A 13,995-nucleotide genomic window follows, 5' to 3' on the forward strand; every position below is an offset into this window, starting at 1 on the left:
AAACATGTGCATGTCCCCAGCATGTCCCCAGCGTGACCCCGGTATGTCCCAGCCTGTGTCCCGTGTATCCTCAGTGTGTCCCCAGTGTGTCCCCAATGTCCCCTGTGGTGTCTCCAACACATTCCTGGTGTGTTCCTGTGGTGTCCCCCAACGAGTCACCACCCTGTCCTCACTATGTCCCCAGCGTGTCTCCAGTGTGTCCCTCAAGCTCCCAACAGGTTCCTAAGGTGTCCCCAGTGTGTCCCCAAGGTTTCCCCCAGTATGTGCCATGGTGTCCTCACCTGTGTCCCCAATGTTCCCTGTGGTGTCTCCACCATGTTCTTGGTGTGTTCCCATGGTGTTCCCATGGTGTCCCCCAATGAGTCACCACCCTGTCCTCACTATGTCCCCAACATGTCTCCAATGTGTCCCTGATGTTACCAACACGTTCCTAAGGTGTCCCCATTGTGTCCTCAGTGTGTCCCCATTGTGTCCCCAATGTTCCCTGTGGTGTCTCCACCATGTTCCTGGTGTGTTCCCATGGTGTCCCCCAAAGAGTCACCATCCTGTCCTCACTATGTCCCCAATATGTCTCCTATGTGTCCCTCAAGCTCCCAACGCGTTTCTAAGGTGTCCCCAGTGTGTCCCTGTGGTGTTCCTGAGGTTTCCCCCATTGTGTCCCCAGCGTGTCCCTGTGCTGTCCCCATGGTTTCCCCCATTGTGTCCCCAGTGTGTCCCCAGTGTGTCCCTGTGCTGTCCCCGTGGTTTCCCCCAGTGTGTCCCAGTGTGTCCCCAGCATGTCCCTGTGCTGTCCCCATGGTCCCCCCATCCCCTCACTCTGTCCCCGTCCCCAGGATGACCCCATGGCCATGACCACGCACGAGCTGCCCAGCTCTGCTGTCGCCTTCTCGGTGACAGGGCTGTCCCCAGGCCGCCCCTTCGAGCTGCTGGTCCAGGCGCGGCGGGGGCCGCACCTGGGGGCACCCGGGGTCCTGCGTCTGCGCACAGGTGGGGACACCTGGGGACACCTCAGGGACACCTGGGGACAACTTGGGGACAGGGAAGGGCAACAGGAACGGGGTGAGGGTGGGAATGGCATGGAGATGAGGATGGAGAAAGGGTCCTGTGTCTGTGCACAGGTGGGGACACCTGGGGACACCTCAGGGACACCTGGGGACACCAGGGGACATACTGGGGACACCTCAGGGACACCTGGGGACATCACGGGGACACCGTGGGGACGGGGAAGGGGTGGGGCAACAGGAACGGGATGAGGGTGGGAATGGCATGGAGATGAGGATGGAGAGAGGGTCCTGCACCTGCGCACAGGTGGGGACACCTGGGGACACCAGGGGACATACTGGGGACACCACAGGGACACCTGGGAACAGGGAGGGGTGAGAGGAACGGGGTGAGGGTGGGAATGGCATGGGGGTGAGGGTGGAGAGAGGGTCCTGCGTCTGTGCAGAGGTGGGGACACCTGGGGACACCTCAGGGACACCTGGGGACACCACAGGGACACCCGGGAACACCTTGGGGACACCACAGGGACAAATGGGGGCAAGGCAGCGGGCACAGAGACCGATTTAGAGACACAGCCGGGACAGGAATGGGAGCGGGGATGGAAGGAAGGGAGTGGGGACAGGGACAGGGACAGGGACAGGGACAGGGTGGTATACAGGCAGTGGGGATGGCACGGGGATGGGGACAATGATGACATGGGGTCACCATGGGGACAGGGACAGCGAGAGGACAAGGATGGGGTTGGGGCTGGCATGGGCATGGGGACAGGGACAGCACAGTGTCATGGTGAAGGGGACAGCCCAGGTGTGGGGTCAAGAGTGGCACAGGGGTGGAAATGGCACAGAGGTGGTGACAGTGGGGTGACAGTGTGGCATTGAGCAGAGATGGGATGGCACAAGGATGGGGTTGGGGACAGTGATGGCGTGGCCAGGGGGGTGGGGACAAGGATGGGGTTGGGGACAGCAACGGCGTGGCCAGGGGGGTGGGGACAAGGATGGGGTTGGGGACAGTGGCGGTATGGCCAAGGGGGTGGGGACAAGGATGGGAACAGGGACAGGGGTAGCACGGCATGGGTACAGGGGGTAACATGGACATGGGGACAGGGGTGGGGATGGCCCAGGGATCGGGACAGGGATGTCCCCAGTCTCTGTGACAGATTGGTGACATGGCTCCCCTTTGTTCCACAGCACTCACCGCGTCTGTGCCCCACCATGAGGGGTCCCCGGGGTCGCCTCAGGGCTCCCTGGGGTCCCCAGCAGTGGCACCATCAGCCCGAGGACCCCCAGAATCCCCAGGGTCCCCAGGGTCACCGGTGTCACCCATATCACCAGACTTGGGGTCACCCGGGTCTTTGGGATCCCAAGCACCCCCCAAGGTTCCAGCATCTCCAGCAGCTCGAGGGTCCCTGGGATCGCCAGCACCCGCGAGGTCACCGGTGTCACCAGAATCCCCGGGGTCACCGGTGTCACCAGATTTCCCAGGGTCACCAGTGTCACCAGAATCCCCAGGGTCACCGGTGTCACCAGGTTTCTCAGTGTCACCAGAGTCCCCAGAGTCCCCAGAGCTGCCAGTGTCCCCAGAGTCCCCAGCGTTCCCAGGGTCCCCTCCACCCCCGTGGTCCCCAGTGTCCCCGTGGTCCCCCCTGTCCCCAGGCATCCCCTCCCTGCAGGACCTGCTGGCCCGGCTGTCCCCGTACAGCGGCTCCCTGCTCCAGCGCCTCGAGAGCCACCTCCGGGCCACCAACTTCCCTCTGCGTGACAACCAGACCGTGCCAGAGGTGGCCCGTGCCATCCTGGCCTACATCCTGCGGCGGCACCCGAGCCTGGGGACAGCACAGGGACGCACGGGTGCGTGTGGGGACACTCGGGAGGGAGAGGGGGGAAAGAGGCCTCAGGGATGGGGGTACAAGGGGAGGGACATCCTGGAGAGCGGAACAGGGGAGATGGGGACAGAGGAACATCAGAGTGAGGGGGGGGGGGACAGGGACAGGACAGGGAAGGGACATTCCAGGGAGGGTGGGATGGAGGGGATGAGGAGAAAGGAACATCAGAGTGAGGGGAATGCAGGGAGGTGGGAGTGGGAGAGGGACAGGACAGGGACAGGACAGGGAAGGGACATTCCAGGGAGGGATGGAGGGGATGGGGGAACAGGAAGATGGGGAGAAAGAAACACAGTGAGGGGAATGCAGGGAGGTGGGAGTGGGACAGGGAGAGGACAGGGAAGGGACATTCCAGCGAGGGTGGGATGGAGGGGATGGGGAAGGGGAACAAGGAGGATGGGGAGAAAGGAACATCAGAGTGAGGGGGATGCAGAGATGGGGGAGTGGGGAGTGGGACAGGGAAGGGACATTCCAGGGTGGGTGGGATGGAGGGGATGGGGGGACAGGGACAGGACAGGGAAGGGACATTCCAGGGAGGGTGGGATGGAGGGGATGGGGGGACAGGACAGGGAAAGGACATTCCAGGGTGGGATGGAGGGGATGGGGTAAGGGAACAGGGCAGGTGGGGAGGATGGGTGGAAGGCACATCCTGAGAAGGAGGAGGATACCAGGGACCAGGGGGAGGGACATCCTGGGGAGGGCAATGAGAGATGGGGTGTCAGGGATGTCCTGTGACGCGCTCTCTGCGGGCAGGGGAGGGTGGAAACCAGGTGCCAGTGCTGGAATGGGGGGACTTGGACAGGATGAAGCTGACGGAACCATGGAGGGACGTGGGGAAAGCAGGTACTGACGTGGGGCTGATGGATGGGATGAGCTCAGGTGTCGGACTTGATGGTCCTTGTGGGTCCCGTCCAATTCAGAAGATTCTGTGATTCTGTGATACCTGGGATGGAGAGAGGAGGAATGGGTGGGTGGGTGGATGGATGATGGAGTGATGGATGGATGGATGGATGGATGGATGGATGGATGGATGGATGGATGGATGGATGGATGGATGGATGGATGGATGGGTGGATGGATGGGTGGATGGATGGATGGATGGATGGATGGATGGATGGATGGATGGATGGATGGATGGATGGATGGATGGATGGCACATGGATTAGAGAGATGGAGAGACTGATGAATGGAGACATGAATGGAGGACGGGATGAAGAGATGGAGGGATGAGGGAGGGATAGATGGAGGGAGGCCTGGAGACATGGATGGCCATGTGAATGGACAGACAGATGCCAGTGCCCGCACTGTTCCCATTCCATTGCAGTCAAAGCTGAGCCAGAAGAGCAGCGTCCATCCCGACCAGTCCTGGGTGACCTCAGTGTCACCAGCAGCACCCCCAGCTCTGTGCAGCTGCACTGGAGCGTCCCCGAGGGCTCCTTTGACTCCTTCACGCTGCAGTACCGGGATGCCCAGGGCCAGCCCCAGGCCCTGCCCATCGATGGCGGGTCCCGCTCGGTGACAGTGCCAGGGCTGTCCCCGTCCCGCCGCTACCGCTTCCACCTCTACGGGCTGCGGGGTGAGAAGAGGGTCGACCGTGTCTCCATTGACGTCATGACAGGTGAGGGTGGATGGATGGATGGAGATGGATGGAGGGACCAACGTATCCCATCTCATCTCATCCCATCCTCACCTGCTATCATGAACCCACTGACATCATCATCACCCATCACCATCATTACCATCATCACCCATCACCCATCACCCATCACCCATCACCCCTCACCCATCACCCATCACCCCTCACCCATCACCCAGCACCCATCACCCCTCACCCCTCACCCATCACCCATCACCCATCACCCAGCACCCAGCACCCCTCACCCCTCACCCATCACCCATCACCCATCACCCAGCACCCAGCACCCCTCACCCCTCACCCATCACCCAGCACCCATCACCCCTCACCCATCACCCCTCACCCAGCACCCATCACCCATCACCCATCACCCATCACCCAGCACCCAGCACCCAGCACCCAGCACCCAGCACCCCTCACCCATCACCCATGACCCAGCACCCAGCACCCAGCACCCATCACCCAGTACCCATCACCCATCACCCATGACCCAGCACCCAGCACCCATCACCCATCACCAGCACCCATCACCCAGAACCCATCACCCATGACCCAGCACCCAGCACACAGCACCCAGCACCCAGCACCCAGCACCCATCCTTCCACCCAAGCTGTGCCCAGATTCCCAAACCCCAAGTGCCAGCTTGGGGGTAGAGAATGGATAATGGTGGATGGATGGATGGATGGAGGGTTGGATGGATAGATGATGGATGGATGGATGTTTGGATGGATGGATGGATGGATGGATGGATGGATGGATGGATGGATGGATGGATGGTGATGATGGATGATGATTATGGATGGATGATGATGGAATATGATGGATGATGGATAGATAGAGAGGATGGATGGAGATATGAGAATGAGATGATGATATATGATGGATGGATGGATGGAGGGATGGATGGATGGATGATGGATGATGGATGGATGGATGGATGGATGGATGATGGATGGGTGGATGGGTGAATGGGTGGATGATGCATGGATCGATGGGTGGATGGATGATGGATGGATGGAAGGATGGATGGATGGAAGGATGGATGGATGGATGGATGAATGGATGCATGGATGGATGGTGGATGGATGGATGGATGGATGGATAGATGGAGTGATGGATGGAGGGATGGAGGGGTGCTGACTGTGATGGGTAATGATGGATGGTGATTCTAATGATGATGATCAATGGTGACTGGGTGTTGGGACAGTTTGTTGGAATTTGATGTATCAGTTCAATGTTTTGGTGGCTCGGTGATCCAAATGAGGGAGAAGTTAGAGAATCGGTTGAAGTGAAAGGTGCCTGCAAAGAACCATGCTTGAATGGATGAGTTGATGATGAAAGCCAGAATGAATGATCCAGGAGATGAAAGTGTGGATGGATGCTCAGATGGACACACCCATCACCATCACCTCTCCATCACAGCTGCAGAAGAACCAGAGGAGCAGATGTTGCCCTCAGAGGAACCCCATGAGAAATCCCAACCTGAGCCCCTGGCATCTGAGGCACTCCCAGCACGGGCAGAGCTGGGGGAGATGAGGGTCTCCAGTGTCACCCCCAGCTCTGTGCAGCTGCACTGGAGCGTCCCCGAGGGCTCCTTTGACTCCTTCACGCTGCAGTACCGGGATGCCCAGGGCCAGCCCCAGGCCCTGCCCATCGATGGCGGGTCCCGCTCGGTGACAGTGCCAGGGCTGTCCCCGTCCCGCCGCTACCGCTTCCACCTCTACGGGCTGCGGGGCAGGAAGAAGATCGACCATGTGTCCACTGAGGCTGTGACAGGTACAGGGGAAGGTCAGGGGGGTGAGGGTGTGTAGAGGGAGGGAGAGGGATGGATGGATGATGGATGGATGATGGATGGATGGATGGATGGATGGATGGATGGATGGATGGATGGATGGATGGATGGATGGATGAATGGATGATGGATAGATGGATGATGGATGGATGATGGATGGATGGATGGATGGATGCATGGATGGATGGATGGATGGATGGATGGATGGATGGACGGACGGACGGACGGATGGATGGATGGATGGATGGATGGATGGATGGATGGATGGATGGATGGATGGATGGATGGATGGATGGATGGATGGATGGATGGATGGATGGATGGATGGATGGATGGATGGATGGATGATGGATGGATGGATGGATGGATGGATGGATGGATGGATGGATGGATGATGTTTGGAGGATTGCATGGATAGATGCACAGTTAAGGTGAGTGATGGATGCATTGATGGATGGATCGATGAATGGACTGAAGAAGAGATGAGCAGTGGGTGGATGACTGAAAATGAATGGTGGCTCCTGCGCGAGTTCTTTGGTTGGGTAGATTGAAGGATCAGGGGATGGTGAGGAATGCATGGACAGTGATAGATGCGATATCCATGATGGGTGGCCTCCTGGGTGGATTGGATGGATGAATGCTGAATGGACACATGGCGTGACAGGTGGACGTGCAGCTGAGCCCGTGGCTGGTTTGTGCTCTGGGTGAGGGTGTGACTGTAGGGGAACAGGAGTGTGAGATTGTATTCAATCCACATTCCCATAGGATTGTATTCAAGGATTGACTGAAGGAAACAAGATGGATGGATGAATGAGTGGATGAAGATGAATAATGGATGATAGCTGTTGGGGCAGTTTGTCAGTGGTTTTCCATGTCAGATCAGTGGGGGGGTATTTGGATGACCCAATGCATGGTGAGATTAAGGGAGTTGAAGCAAAATGTGCATGGGATGATCTGTAGTTACATGGATGGATAGATGATGGGTGCTGGAACGAATAGCCCTGCAGATAAAAGTGTAAATGGAAGGATGTATGCACTGACTGGTGGGTGGGGGGATGGATGATGGGATGGACGCGGGGATTACCACGCCATCATCCATTGCAGGCACACAGGAGACAGAGGAGATGCTCCTGCCCTCAGAGGAGCAAAAACATGAGAAACTTCAAACTGAGAGGCCCCCATTTGAGGCCCCCGTGGGGCAGGCAGTGCTGGGGGAGCTGAGGGTCTCGAGAGTCAGCCCCAGCTCTGTGCAGCTGCACTGGAGCGTCCCCGAGGGCTCCTTTGACTCCTTCACGCTGCAGTACCGGGATGCCCAGGGCCAGCCCCAGGCCCTGCCCATCGATGGCGGGTCCCGCTCGGTGACAGTGCCAGGGCTGTCCCCGTCCCGCCGGTACCGCTTCCACCTCTATGGGCTGAGGGGCAGGAAGAAGATTGACCATGTGTCCACCGAGGCTGTGACAGGTACAGGGGAAGATGAGGAAGAGGAAGGGTGGCTGGATGTATGGATGAAGAATAATGGATATAAAGAGAGATGGAGGGATGAAGGGATGGAGGGATGGGTGATTGGAGGAAGGGATGGAGAGGTGGAGTGATGGAGGAATAGAGGGATGGATGGATGGATGGATGTTTGGATGGATGGATGGATGGATGGATGGATGTTTGGATGGATGGATGGATGGATGGATGGATGGATAGATGGATGGATGGATGGATGGATGGATGACTGCCAGAATGAATGGTCCAGAATATTGAAGTGTGGATGAATGAGGGGGTTGGTAGGTGCTGGATGGATGTTTGGATGGAAGCAGCCATCACCATCCCCTCTTCACAGGAGCTGCAGGAGAGCCAGAGGAACTGCCCCTGCCCTCAGAGGAACCGCAGCATGAGAAACCCCAAACTGAGGCCCCCACATCTGAGGCCACTCCAGCAAAGGCAGCGCTGGAAGACCTGAGGGTCTCGAGTGTCAGCCCCAGCTCTGTGCAGCTGCACTGGAGCGTCCCCGAGGGCTCCTTTGACTCCTTCACGCTGCAGTACCGGGATGCCCAGGGCCAGCCCCAGGCCCTGCCCATCGATGGCGGGTCCCGCTCGGTGACAGTGCCAGGGCTGTCCCCGTCCCGCCGCTACCGCTTCCACCTCTACGGGCTGAGGGGCAGGAAGAAGATCGACCATGTGTCCACCGAGGTCATGACAGGTACAGGGGGAAGGTCAGAGGGATGGAAGGATCACAAAATGGAGGCATGAAGGGATCCCATGCCCATCACACACCCACCAAAGAGCAGCCATTGACTCAACACCATCTGATCAACCATCAACCCTTCCACCAACCTATCGTCTAGCACCTTCCATCATCCATCTTCCACCACCCGCAGCAGGAACCATCAATTATCCATTGTCATCCATCATCTTCATCTACCATGAATTGCCATCACCATCATCTATCAATTATCTTCCATCCATCTATCCTGCCATGCTTCCCTCATCCTCTGTCCAGCAAGGACGGATTAAATGATGGATGAATGGAAGACTGTCCATGGAAAATGGGGTGGGAAGGGTGAAGTCCTGGAGAGATGTGATAAAATAGAGACAGAGAGTTTGATGTGGAACTGTCTAGGGGGTTGTGTTTGCTGTTGAGTGTGTGATGGGAAAAATGGATGGATGGATGGATGGATGGATGGATGGATGGATGGATGGATGGATGGATGGATGGATGGATGGACGGACGGACGGACACATGGGTGAATGAAAGAATGATTTATCTGTGGTGGGATGGAAAATTGGAGGGTCACATGGATGCCCATGCCCATTACCATCCTTTATCCAATGCAGGCAATGAAGACCCCTTGCCCTCAGAGGAGCCCCAAGAGGAGAAGCCCAAAACTGAGTCCCCGGCATCTGAGGCACTCCCAGCAAGAGCAGCGCTGGGGGAGCTGAGGGTCTCCAGTGTCACGCCCCAGCTCTGTGCAGCTGCACTGGAGCGTCCCCGAGGGCTCCTTTGACTCCTTCACGCTGCAGTACCGGGATGCCCAGGGCCAGCCCCAGGCCCTGCCCATCGATGGCGGGTCCCGCTCGGTGACAGTGCCAGGGCTGTCCCCGTCCCACCGGTACCGCTTCCACCTCTATGGGCTGAGGGGAGGCAAAAGGATTGACCGTGTGTCCACCGAGGTCATGACAGGTAAGGGGGAAGGTCAAGAGGAGGGGTGGGTGGGTGGATGTATGGATGAAGAATAATGGATATATGGAGAGATGGGTGGATGAAGGGATGGAGGGATGGGTTATTGGAGGAAGAGATGGAGACGTGGAGGAGTGAAGCCATAGAGGAATGGATGGATGGATGGATGGATGGATGGATGGATGGATGGATGGATGGATGGATGGATGGATGGATGATGGATGGATGGATGGATGGATGGATGGATGGATGGATGATGTGTGTTGTTGGATGTATGATGATATGTTGATGGATGTGGATGATGATGGATGATGATGTTATTTATATGATGATGGATGAGATGGATGTGATATATGGATGGTGATATGATATTGTGTTTTATTATAAATATAATACATGGGTGAATGGGGTGGATTGGATTGATTGGTGGGTGGTTGGTTGGATTTGACATTTAGAGGTCACATGGATGTCCATGCTCATTACCATCCATTATCCAATGCAGCTAATGAAGAACCCTGGCCCTCAGAGGAACCGCAGCATGAGAAACCCCAAACTGAGGCTCCCACATCTGAGGCCACTCCAGCAAAGGCAGAGCTGGCGGAGCTGAGTGTGTCCAGTGTCAGCCCCAGCTCTGTGCAGCTGCACTGGAGCGTCCCCGAGGGCTCCTTTGACTCCTTCACGCTGCAGTACCGGGATGCCCAGGGCCAGCCCCAGGCCCTGCCCATCGATGGCGGGTCCCGCTCGGTGACAGTGCCAGGGCTGTCCCCGTCCCGCCGGTACCGCTTCCACCTCTATGGGCTGCGGGGCAGGAAGAAGATTGACCATGTCTCTATTGACATTATCACAGGTGAGATGGAAGGTGAACAGGATGGATGAATGGTGGGATGGGTGGATGGATGGATGGATGGATGGATGGATGGATGGATGGATGGATGGATGGATGGATGGATGGATGGATGGATGGATGGATGGATGGATGGATGGGTGGATGGATGGATGGTGATGGATGGATGATGTGGATGGTGGATGGATGGATGGATGGATGGATGGATGGATGGATGGATGGATGGATGGATGGATGGATGGATGGATGGATGGATGGATGGATGGATGGATGGATGGATGGATGGATGGATGGATGGATGGATGGATGGATGATGGATGGATGGATGGATGGATGGATGGATGGATGGATGGATGGATGGATGGATGGATGGATGGATGGATGGATGGATGGAGAGATCCCACTCCCATTCTATCCCGATCTGTCAGTGAGCATCCCCTGACTTGAGCACCATCCAATCAACAACTGACCCTTCCACTGGCCTGGTGACCAACATTTACTGTCCACTATCATCATCATCATCATCATCCATCTATTATCCATCATGATCATCCATCATTTTCATGTACCATGTATAACCACCACCATCATCCTCATCATTCATCAATCATCATCATAATTCCTCTTTCATCTTCCATCCATCCATTCTTCCATCCACTCACTGATCATTCTTCATCCATCAATGATGGATGGATGGATGGATGGATGGATGGATGGATGGATGGATGGATGGATGGATGGATGGATGGATGGATGGATGGATGGATGGATGGATGGATGGGTGGATGGAGGGATGGATGGATGATCCAATGGATCAACACATGGGTGAATGGGTGGATTGGTTGGTGGGTGGTGGGATGGACATTTAGAGGGTCACATGGATGTCCATGCTCATTACCATCCATTATCCAATGCAGCTAATGAAGAACCCTGGCCCTCAGAGGAACCGCAGCATGAGAAACCCCAAACTGAGGCTCCCACATCTGAGGCCACTCCAGCAAAGGCAGAGCTGGGGAGCTGAGTGTGTCCAGTGTCAGCCCCAGCTCTGTGCAGCTGCACTGGAGCATCCCCGAGGGCTCCTTTGACTCCTTCACGCTGCAGTACCGGGATGCCCAGGGCCAGCCCCAGGCCCTGCCCATCGATGGCGGGTCCCGCTCGGTGACAGTGCCAGGGCTGTCCCCGTCCCGCCGCTACCGCTTCCACCTCTACGGGCTGAGGGGCAGGAAGAAGATTGACCACGTCTCTATTGACATTATCACAGGTGAGATGGAAGGTGAACAGGATGGATGAATGGTGGGATGGGTGGATGGATGGATGGATGGATGGATGGATGGATGGATGGATGGATGGATGGATGGATGGATGGATGGGTGGGTGGGTGGGTGGGTGGGTGGAAGGGTGGATGGATGGATGGATGGATGGATGGATGGATGGATGGATGGATGGATGGATGGATGGATGGATGGAAGGATGGATGGATGGATGGATGGATGGATGGATGGATGGATGGATGGATGGATGGATGGATGGAAGGATGGATGGATGGATGGATGGATGGATGGATGGATGGATGGATGGATGGATGGATGGATGGATGGATGGATGGATGGATGGATGGATGGATGGATGGATGGATGGATGGGTGGATGGATGGATGGTGGATGGATGGATGGATGGATGGATGGATGGATGGATGGATGGATGGATGGATGGATGGATGGATGGAGAGATCCCACTCCCATTCTATCCCGATCTGTCAGTGAGCATCCCCTGACTTGAGCACCATCCAATCAACAACTGACCCTTCCACTGGCCTGGTGACCAACATTTACTGTCCACTATCATCATCATCATCATCATCCATCTATTATCCATCATGATCATCCATCATTTTCATGTACCATGTATAACCACCACCATCATCCTCATCATTCATCAATCATCATCATAATTCCTCTTTCATCTTCCATCCATCCATTCTTCCATCCACTCACTGATCATTCTTCATCCATCAATGATGGATGGATGGATGGATGGATGGATGGATGGATGGATGGATGGATGGATGGATGGATGGATGAAAGATGGATGGATGAAAGATGGATGATGCATGATGATTTTTGGGAGTGTTTTGTTGGTGATTTGACATTGTCAAATCAGTGGGTGTATAGTCTGATGACCCAATGCAATGTGAGACTAAAGAAGGAGCTGAAGGAAAATGTTCGTGGTATGACCCATGGTTACCTGGATGAGTAGATAATAAGTGCTGGAATTGGAGGTCCAGAGTATGAAAGGACAGATGGATGGATGGATGGATGGATGGATGGATGGATGGATGGATGGATGGATGGATGGATGGATGGATGGATTGATTGTTGGTAAGTGGTGGGATGGGCATGTGGAGGGACACAGTCATTTCCACAGCCATCACCATCCCCTCTCCATAGCAGCTGCAGAAGAGCCAGAGGAACTGCCCCTGCCCTCGGAGGAACCGCAGCATGAGAAACCCCAAACTGAGGCCCCCACATCTGAGGCACTCCCAGCACGGGCAGTGCTGGAAGACCTGAGGGTCTCAAGTGTCACCCCCAGCTCTGTGCAGCTGCACTGGAGCGTCCCCGAGGGCTCCTTTGACTCCTTCACGCTGCAGTACCGGGATGCCCAGGGCCAGCCCCAGGCCCTGCCCATCGATGGCGGGTCCCGCTCGGTGACAGTGCCAGGGCTGTCCCCGTCCCACCGGTACCGCTTCCACCTCTACGGGCGGAGGGGCAGGAAGAAGATTGACCATGTGTCCACCGAGGCTGTGACAGGTAAGGGGGGAGTAAGGGTGGGTGGATGTATGGGCGAATAATGGATATATGTAGAGAGGGAGGAATGAAGGGATGGTGGTAATTGTTGAGTGGAGGAAGGGATGGAGTGGTGGAGGAGTGGAGCTGTAGAGGGATGGATGGATGGATGGATGGATGGATGGATGGATGGATGGATGGATGGATGGATGGATGGATGGATGGATGATGGATGGATGGATGGATGGATGGATGGATGGATGGATGGATGGATGGATGGATGGGTGGATGGATGGATGATTCAATGGATTGACACATGGGTGAATGGGTGGATTGGTTTGTGGGTGGTGGGATGGACATTTAGAGGGTCACATGGATGCCCATGCTCCTTACCATCCTTTATCCAATGCAGGCAATGAAGACCCCTTGCCCTCAGAGGAGCCCCAAGAGGAGAAGCGCAAAACTGAGTCCCCGGCATCTGAGGCACTGCCAGCACGAGCAGCGCTGGGGGAGCTGAGGGTCTCCAGTGTCAGCCCCAGCTCTGTGCAGCTGCACTGGAGCGTCCCCGAGGGCTCCTTTGACTCCTTCACGCTGCAGTACCGGGATGCCCAGGGCCAGCCCCAGGCCCTGCCCATCGATGGCGGGTCCCGCTCGGTGACAGTGCCAGGGCTGTCCCCATCCCAGTGGTACCGCTTCCACCTCTGTGGTTTGCAGGGAAGGAAGAAGATTGACCGTGTGTCCACCGATGTCATGACAGGTACAGGGCAAGGAAGGGTGGGTGGATGTATTGACTCAGAACAATGGGGATATGGAGAGATGGGTGGATGAAGGGATGGAGTGATGGGTGATTGGAGGAAGGGATGGAGGGGTGGAGGACAGGATGGATGGA

The 13,995-nt window shown here is 56.3% G+C and overlaps 1 protein-coding gene across 1 annotated transcript in view; it reads left to right on the forward strand.

The window, feature by feature from the left end:
• Window positions 1-833: 833 nt before the first annotated feature.
• Window positions 834-13,995, forward strand: part of LOC115916106 (tenascin-X-like) — a gene marked incomplete at both ends in the record, with an annotated part of 41,164 nt that continues 28,002 nt past the window's right edge. Inside the window, 15 exon segments of the mRNA XM_030969804.1 lie at window positions 834-987; window positions 2,190-2,849; window positions 3,635-3,724; window positions 4,212-4,505; window positions 5,977-6,323; window positions 7,498-7,809; window positions 8,228-8,491; window positions 9,178-9,258; window positions 9,260-9,480; window positions 10,037-10,338; window positions 11,241-11,274; window positions 11,331-11,584; window positions 12,771-12,775; window positions 12,842-13,141; window positions 13,575-13,853. Coding sequence (XP_030825664.1) covers window positions 834-987; window positions 2,190-2,849; window positions 3,635-3,724; window positions 4,212-4,505; window positions 5,977-6,323; window positions 7,498-7,809; window positions 8,228-8,491; window positions 9,178-9,258; window positions 9,260-9,480; window positions 10,037-10,338; window positions 11,241-11,274; window positions 11,331-11,584; window positions 12,771-12,775; window positions 12,842-13,141; window positions 13,575-13,853 — 3,597 coding nt within the window.

This window comes from Camarhynchus parvulus, unplaced genomic scaffold (assembly GCF_901933205.1).
Source record: "Camarhynchus parvulus unplaced genomic scaffold, STF_HiC, whole genome shotgun sequence".
NCBI classification, from domain to species: domain Eukaryota; kingdom Metazoa; phylum Chordata; class Aves; order Passeriformes; family Thraupidae; genus Camarhynchus; species Camarhynchus parvulus.